Source organism: Trachypithecus francoisi, unplaced genomic scaffold (genome assembly GCF_009764315.1).
Source record: "Trachypithecus francoisi isolate TF-2019V2 unplaced genomic scaffold, Tfra_2.0 Lachesis_group17, whole genome shotgun sequence".
Classification (NCBI taxonomy): domain Eukaryota; kingdom Metazoa; phylum Chordata; class Mammalia; order Primates; family Cercopithecidae; genus Trachypithecus; species Trachypithecus francoisi.
This window is the reverse complement of record NW_022681462.1, coordinates 68711412-68720499: the sequence shown is the minus strand read 5'-3', so window position 1 is coordinate 68720499 and position 9088 is coordinate 68711412. Positions and strand designations below refer to the sequence as shown.

Here is a 9088-nt window from a genome sequence, read left to right as displayed (position 1 = left end):
TAAAACTTTACAAAAACAGGCAGTAGGCTGGATTGGTCTGAGGACTGTAGTTTGTGGACCCCTGCCTCTAACCAGAAAACTATGAATGTTTGACTTTTCTTATCAGGAAGTCAAAGATTCTGCAAAAGATGCCCTTTTCTCCTATGTGGAAATATTAAAGCTTCACAAAATTGAAATCACATATCAAATAAAAATCATGATTTCAGGGAGCAAAATTGAGTACTTAAGAATTTAACTACAAAACAAATAAAGCTTTCCCCCTTAATATGTTTTAGTGTTACCATATATAGATTAAACCAGATGACAAGCTACTATACAACAGCATGTTAAAAAACATGTTTATTTTACAATATGTACAATCAGGAACATATTTTAAAACCATTATCAATTAAAATAAATGAAGACCATAAATCACAATTTAGTTTGTTCTTAGTGTATATACTCACATTAAAATATAAAGAACGTATACCAAAAAGAGCCAAAAGTGTGCATTTTGCTAAAACCTGGTATATACATATTCCATTGGAAAAAAGCAATCAAAAATGACTTAAACCAAAACTAAGTTCCTGTGATGTGTAGTAACCATTATATTGTTTGTATGAGGTAGTAACTAAATTATTTTGGCCATGTACTAATACTCTAAGTCAAAAGAAATATGAAAAGGATCATAAAATAAGGCCAACAAAAGAAAAATTCCAAGAGAAATTTGAACCACTTCACTCTATGGAATGTTACAGTTCTTCAGTGTGATTATATGAAATGTTTAGTGAGGACTCTTTAATAATGCTAATTAATTCTTTGTGCATACTGTAATTCAGACCACAATTGCAGTATTATATCATGGTACCGCTCGCTATTCTGTGATTCAAAAATGTTCAAAGGTATTATTTTTAAGCAAAGACAAGCAATCTTACAGGATTCTGCTTAAATATAAAAAGACCAGTTACTACAACAGGTGGTTAATTGTAATTGGTTTGCTTCACATAGAAAACAATCCAAATACATTTGTGGAGCCAAATGCTTATAGACAATGTCACAGCTTACTTTTGTGACTTAATACATCACATATCAATACTTTGTGCAAATATAAACACCAGTGTACTTGCATTAAAATTAAAAACAAGATTATAAAATGATTACAGCCTCCATTACAATTTTAAAAGTTACAAGATTTATATTCATATTACTAAATTACATATAATAAAAATACAATAGTGTTAAATGTATTGTTTCATTGCCAGCATCCCATTTTGTAATATAGCCACACCCAAGAATATACTAAAGAATTCTTAAAATATTAACCCAATTGCATTTTCATCAACATTTACAGCTGTACAGATAAGACACTTACTTGTACATCTCATAAAAGTACATTATCTACATAAATTCTTAGTGTATGTCTTCAGCAATATGAAGTTTCACAGAAAAAATACTGCCTATATGTACAAAGATTACATAACAATGAATTAAGCACTTGTGTGGTTCAATATGCTAAATATATCCATACCACTTAAAACAAAATTTTCCCCATCTTGTCTCATGCCACAATAAATTACAAAAGTAACTGAAGACAGGTTACTGCAGCTTTTGTACAGCTTCAAGCATCCATTAATGTTGCAGTGGTAGTGTTCTTTCTAGAGTTAACTGTCAAAGCACAACAATTCTCAGTAACTGTTTTCATGACCCGCCAGGATGTACAAATTGCTATTTGCTGTGGGGTTATCAGTTGGCCTACTTTCCAAAACCACGACCCTAAAAGTAATAAACAAAAAAATATAACAAAACAAAGTTATTCTTGAAAACTAATGTTAGCCCCCAAATTTTCCATTGCTTCTCCAATATGTGTCTCTATAAATACTGCTCATTAGATTGTGGGTAGAAATCAATTGCTATCACTATGATTACAGGGTCAGTTCTAGCTCTGGGAAGTAATTTTGCTGTCCACTACCACCCATCTCTAGGCCAGTGTTCTTCTAAGAGTCAGAACTGGGGAGAAACCTACATTAGAAATCATTTGGGGGAACTTAATTCCTATTACAAGTTCTAAAAATGATTTGCAGTTTAAGAATCAGAAGCTAAACTGCCAGGGTCTGACCCAGAGACCCAGGGTGCATGACGGATGAATAACATACCCAGACACCAGTATTCAGTGAAAGAGCAGCTAGGGGGCCAGGGCACTCACAGAAAGAGTTGTAGCAGCCATGTGCCCTGACCAGCTGGCCCTGTGGGCATTTATTCAGCACAGATTTAATGACAAAGGCTTTGAGTCAACACACCTGTGGGTAATTAATCTGGTTGCCCTCCCCTGGAAAAAGCAGTCCTGCCCCAGAATGATCAAAGATCGGTTTTAGGACAACATGAGTAAACAAGCTATTTAGATAAACTCCTCTACATTCCTATGTATTTACGCCCTAAGCTTTGGAGAGAATTCAGCTGCCTTCAGCCAAATCTTTTATTGAAGCTATGCAAACCTTCTGGCCTTCCAAGAAGGTTTGTGTCTATTTCCTATAACTTTATAATTTCTCCCACCACCCTGACAGATCCCCTACAGTCAATCAGAACAGGTCTCCAAAATCCTATCTGGCATTAACAACAAAAAGTTCTGTTCATTAACATATGGTATTTCCTCTTTCTTCTGCTACAAATCAGACGTCAGTATGTTTAATGCAAACTAGTACTGACAGATCCATACATTCCTGTTACTTGGAAGATCAGGTACATTTTCAAAGGCTTTCTAACTTTCTGACTTGTGAATTCTTATAGTGTGAAAAATTCAATGTTGAACATATTGCAGACATTTCAATTCTCTTGAAAAAGAAATCCTTTTCATGCTGGATCTACAAAACATGTTTAGTACTCTGTATTTAATAATACAGCCCATTTTCATACCTGTCAGATCCAAGCAGCCTGAAAATTCTTGTGCTATCTGAAATTTCTTGTGTTACCTGTTCAATTAAAACATAAATTTAATTTCTGAAATTAAAGCCACAAAATTTTCAATGGGCCCTTCATTATAATTCAACAGAAAAGAAACATAATCCCTAAAATGAAAATATATTCCTGCATGACTATTTATTCAAGTCAGCATGTAGGTACATCAATTTGTTAGTCTAGGGGAAATGTGGTTAATTTTGAGTTAATCATAAAATACAGGCAAAGGAAAATGATTTCCATGTTAAATCATAAGACTTCAAGGGAAAAATTTGAAAGCAAAGCACTAAATCCATTTTATTTATTAGAAACTTTCATCATTTATGTTAATGCTAATGGTAAGGTTACTGGCAGCAGTAAGCTACTTAGATCTGGTTCTTTTACTTAAAAGGCTGCCATGTAGTTTAACAGGAAATATTTAAAAGCCAGGCATGCCTTGAGTTTGAATCTCAGTTCTCCCACTTACTGGGCAACGTATGTAACTGCTAGAAATGGTTTTTTGCCTTATGCAAGACGAGATTGAAAAGCTCTACCATGCAGTAGTGCCCTGCAGTGTTCTTGTAAGGATTAGTGGGTATAATGCCTCGCTAAGGAAGTGCTCAATACATAATAATTATCTTTCCCACTTCTTCCCCATTCTCTTGAAATGGTATTTTCTAATGACCATATATCCTTCAAGAAGTCCTCAGTGTGACCAATTACCAGCTGAGGAGTTAAGAATAAATATAGGCCGGGCGCGGTGGCTCAAGCCTGTAATCCCAGCACTTTGGGAGGCCGAGACGGGCGGATCACGAGGTCAGGAGATCGAGACCATCCTGGCTAACACGGTGAAACCCCGTCTCTACTAAAAAATACAAAAAAATTAGCCGGGCGAGGTGGCGGGCGCCTGTAGTCCCAGCTACTCGGGAGGCTGAGGCAGGAGAATGGCGTGAACCCGGGAGGCGGAGCTTGCAGTGAGCTGAGATCCGGCCACTGCACTCCAGCCTGGGCGGCAGAGCCAGACTCCGTCTCAAAAAAAAAAAAAAAAAAAAAAAAAAAAAAAAAAATATAGGGCAGTAGCATCTCCCCAAAATTTGATAGGCTGAAGAAAAAATGGATTTGAAATTAATTTATTCCATCAATACCCCTACAATTAGATTTTCTGAACACCAATGACTCTCAGCTTCTGTTGTAACCCAGCACACCTGCAGGAAACAACGCGCTCAGCACACTCCAACGCCTGTGGCTCATGACTGTGATTACCAACGTATTTTGGGGTTTGCCTACTAGAAGAATCTAACATTTTTGGAGGTGTGTATTGATGGGCTGCCTGTGTAGTTCTAAGGTGACTTTTTGGGTGAACTTTTTCCTTTCAGTTTTTAAACCACTCTCTATTTGTCTGTAATGCTTTTCATTCTCCGACTAGTGTTTATTAGCTGTTGACTGTTCCTATCTCCCTGCTCAGTTCCTCAGGTGATTTTAGAAAGTGTGAGCCCACTCGTGGGGATTACTTTTAGAAACGTAGTAGCAGCCACATTTTTTTTTTTTTTTGGGAGGGGGGATGGAGTCTCATTCTGTTGCCGGGCTGGAGTGCAGTGATGCGATGTTGGCTCACTGCAACCTCCGCCTCCTGTGTTCAAGTGATTCTCCTGTCTCAGCCTCCCGAGTAGCTGGGACTACAGGCACGCGCCACCATGCCCAGCTAATTTTTGTATTTTTAGTAGAGACGAGGTTTCACCATGTTGGCCAGGATGGTCTTGATCTCTTGACCTCGTGATCCGCCCGCCTCAGCCTCCCAAAGTGCTGGGTTTACAGGCGTGAGCCACCATGCCTGGCCAGCAGCTACCTTTTAAACACTTACTATAGGTCAGGAACCAGGCCAAGCACATTACATGCTTTGCTTCATTTAATCATAACAACTCAATTCACAGATGAAAAAATATAGGTAGAAAGAAGTTAGGTTATATGCCAAGGTCATCCAGCTATTAACTAGCTAAACTTGAGACTTGAAGTCTAGTGTCTCAACTCTGGAACCCAGGCTCATGAACACTGTGGTATATTGCTTACTTTGTTAGAAATAAATGCTCTGAGCTTAATGAATGACAGTTTAAGGAACAAATAAGCTTCCTTCCAAGTGACATGACTGGGATTGGCTTGGGGGTACTGGAAGAATTTCTGACAATTTTATGTGCTTATAACATTCTGGGGGCAAGTGCCACATCTTGCTCATGTTTATAACCTCAGAACTTTCCGGCATAAATGATGAACTGACTTGAATATGTCACACGGCTTAGAGTTAAATTATTTCTGTGAGGTAGGAAGGACTCATGAGATGCATAGCTAAAGGTTAGTAAAAAGGAAAGGTAAAAGGGGCAAAGAATTATATACATGTCAAATGAATAAGGATGTTGAAAATAAGAGGCAAGTGGGCTTCCAGAGAAATATAGTTCTTTACTTATAGTCTGCACTGGTCATTATTTCTGAAGTACCAGGTAGAAAAGGTGCTTAAGGGCCGGGCGCGGTGGCTCAAGCCTGTAATCCCAGCACTTTGGGAGGCCGAGACGGGCGGATCACGAGGTCAGGAGATCGAGACCATCCTGGCTAACACAGTGAAACCCCGTCTCTACTAAAAAAATACAAAAACCAGCCGGGCGAGGTGGCGGGCGCCTGTAGTCCCAGCTACTCGGGAGGCTGAGGCAGGAGAATGGCGTGAACCCGGGAGGCGGAGCTTGCAGTGAGCTGAGATCCGGCCACTGCACTCCAGTCCGGGCGACAGAGCTAGACTCCGCCTCAAAAAAAAACAAAAAACAAAAAAAAAAAAAAAAAAAAAAAAAGAAAAGGTGCTTAAGGCGGGAGAGAGCCACCACTACCACTCTTGTTCCTGGCGTTCCTCTCGGAAAGTTGAAAGAAAATCATAGTTGGCTCACTTTTAGCAGATTAGCAAGTTCTTGTTCTAAATTTTAGAGTGATTATTTGGAAGCACATTAAATATGCAATAAGTTGTTTGAGTAGTGGAGAGAGAGAGGTGGCCAAAGAGTACGGGCTACTGACTTTATCAACAGACTAAATACGTAAATATTCATAAAGTTAGCCAATCAAGCATTACTTGTATCATTTAGGAATCAAACTGTTTGAAGTGGAATTTGATAATGTTTGGTGACTACTTAATGGACATAATTCACTTACCTCATTAGATCTAAAACTTCTACCTTGCATTCCATGTTTCCAGAAAGCTAGCACACTGTCTTGTAGGCACACTAGCAGGCAAGAACAGCTCAATTACTGTTAATAGTACAAAAGTTCAACTGATAAGCATCATTTCATCCCTCTATCTCATATAGCAATATTGAAATTCACAACTAATGTCAGCTATTCCATATTTATATGGCATGTTTACATTTGAAAAGTTTAAAAATACACTATACAGAGCTTATGCATCTTTTTGGTAAGAAAAAATTTGCTGAAAATATTTTTGAGTTTTTTTTTGTATTTTTAGTAGAAATGGGGTTTCACTATGTTGGCCAGGCTAGTCTCTAACTCCTGGCCTCAAATGATCTGCCTGCCTCGCCCTCCCAAAGTGCCAGGGTTAAAGCCATGAGCCACTGCATGAGGCCTGTTTTGATAATTTTCAAAAATAAAATACTGCAAAACATACAGAAAAATACAGAAAACAGCATAGAAATACATGTGTATCCACCACCCAACAATCAAATCCTAACATTCTGCCATATTTGCTTTAAATAAAAACAAATACAGCTGGCATCCCCTATGTACCCTGCCCTATTCCCAATTTTGGCCTTTCCTTCCTCCCCGAGATAACCACTATTATAAATTTGGTATTTATCATCCTCATGCATGTTTTTACTATTACTATAAGCTTATACTACCAACATAAATTTTATATTGAATGTTTCCAACCCTCATACATTTGGTATGATGAACATTTAGGTTATTCCTAGTTTTTCATTATTACAAACAATTTTGCAATAAACATTTTTGTAAATCTTGAATACATGTACAAATCTTTCTTGATGGTAGACACCCATAAATAGAATTACTGAAGCACAGGGCATGTAGAACAAGATTTACTTTTGCCTTTTACATATACATTTTTAATACACATTTCTGCATGTATTCAGGGAGGAAGAAATCTTACTTTGTTTTCTGCAGGTAACCAATTGTACCAGCATCATTTGTTGAATGACCCATTTCTTCCACACTAATACATAATGCCATGAATTTCCATTTACACGTGGGTCTATTTCTGGGCCCTTTCTTCTGTCTCACTCTTCTACCTATTTATCCCTGTGTTGCTACCACACTATCACTATGGCTTTATAGTAAGTTTCAATATTGGGTAGAAAAGGATTTGTCAACATTTATTTTATTATTCTTGGTCTTTGGCTCTTCCATATACATTTATTTTTTATTTTTAAAAATTGTTGTAGAGATGGGGTCTCCCTAAATTGTCCAGGCTGGTCTCGAAACCCTGGGCTCAAGTAATTCTCCTGCCTCAGCCTCCTACAGTGTTGGGATTACAGGCGTGAGCCGCTGTGCCTGGCCATTCCATATGAATTTTAAGAGGAGCTTATCAAGTGGCACAAAACATCATGTTGGGATTCTTACTGCAGATCCACTGAACCTGTGGATTAACTGAAGAACTGGCATCTTTCTCACTTAAGTCTTTCTACCCATGGACATGATGTAGTTCCTCACTTGCTGACTCTTTAATGTCTTTAAAAAAATAATTTGGAGTTTCCTAGATAACGATCTTAAAAATGTTTAGATTTCATTTATTCTTATATATGTTACTTTATTGCCATTGTGAAAGGGATCTTTCTTCCAATTAAGTTTTTCACTGATTATTTAGGAAAGCTATTCTTTGGTGTTACTCATATCCAGCAACTCTGAATTCTCTTATTAGTGCTCGTAATTTATTATAGGATTTAATGTTCTATGTACATAATCATACCATCAGCAAAAAATGATCTTTTCATCTTTTTCTTTCTAATCCTCATACTTTCCCTTTCTCGTCTAATACACAATATTGAAATGTAATAATAGCAAACATCCTTATTTAGTTCTCCACTTTAATGGGAATTAATTTGATCATTAAACATATTTTTAACAGGCTTTGCTAGGTGAGGGACATTCTTTTCTATTCCCAATTTGCTAAGAAGTATTATTTAAAAAAAATCATTAATGGCAGATTTTACTGAATGCTTTCTGGGCATCTACATGATTTTCTCTTAAAACTTGGTGTCATGTATTACATAAATACATTTTCTGATGCTGAACCATCCTTGCTTTCCTGGGATAGTCTACTATTTGATAATGTGTAATTCTATTTGCTAATATTTTATTTACACTTAAAAAAATCGATTTTCATAAGATTATAATTTTTGTTTTCTGTACTAATCTTGCTTGATTTTAGCATCAGTATTAAACACTGATTTATTCAGAATTCCTTGTCTGCAATCTGAAACAATTTACACAGGATAGGGACTTATCTCTTCCTTTAATGGGGGAGGTAGATAAAAAGCCATCATGCCTGATTACCAGGCACTACAAGCAATGAACTTGGCTGTGGTTCTCCATCTCCTGTGGGATACTTCTGTAACTGGAGCCCAGTGGGCCTGTTAGCTTCAGACCTGTATACTGCTTTGAGATTCTGTTGTTGATCTTGCTTTTTGACCCTGGCTATGTCGTCTTTGAAAGCACAGATTCCATTTTAACATCTTGATCAGATATCCCTCGAAACTGACTTATTATAATCATTTGTTTATTGGATGAAGGACATTCTAGTTGGAAGAATGCAGAAAACAGAACCTGGAATAAGACAATGAACTAACTGACTTTAGCCTTACCCTCTGCTAATATACATACATGCAAATATCTTTATTTTACTGCTAAGGAACACCAGAAAAAGTGTGCCTAGTTAAATATTAATCACCATTCATTTTCCCAGCACTATCCTATATAAGATAATTTTCACCTTATTTTTCTTGAATGTAGTCATTTAAAAATATTGATTCTGTCAGAAATCCTTTTCCAGAAAAAAACTCCTATTAAGCAAAATGTGAGAATGACAAGAAGAAACTTCCATATACTTAAAATTCTCTGATCAGCAGGTACAACAGCCAAAACATAATCTGGTATACTAAGTACTGAATTTTAA

General features: G+C 37.0%; 1 protein-coding gene across 4 annotated transcripts in view; it reads right to left on the bottom strand.

Annotated features, from left to right (window-relative positions):
* Positions 1–314: 314 nt before the first annotated feature.
* The window catches only part of MAP4K3 (mitogen-activated protein kinase kinase kinase kinase 3), a 187965-nt gene continuing 179191 nt past the window's right edge, over positions 315–9088 (bottom strand). For 3 of the 4 annotated variants that reach the window (XM_033175931.1, XM_033175932.1, XM_033175934.1), the window contains 3 exons: positions 6097–6167; positions 2890–2945; positions 315–1752 (listed from right to left, as the gene is read on the bottom strand). In XM_033175931.1, coding sequence (XP_033031822.1) covers positions 1665–1752; positions 2890–2945; positions 6097–6167 — 215 coding nt within the window. In that variant the 3' untranslated portion in view covers positions 315–1664. The remainder of the gene's footprint in view (positions 1753–2889; positions 2946–6096; positions 6168–9088) is intronic. The other variant, XM_033175933.1, reaches the window with a different exon arrangement.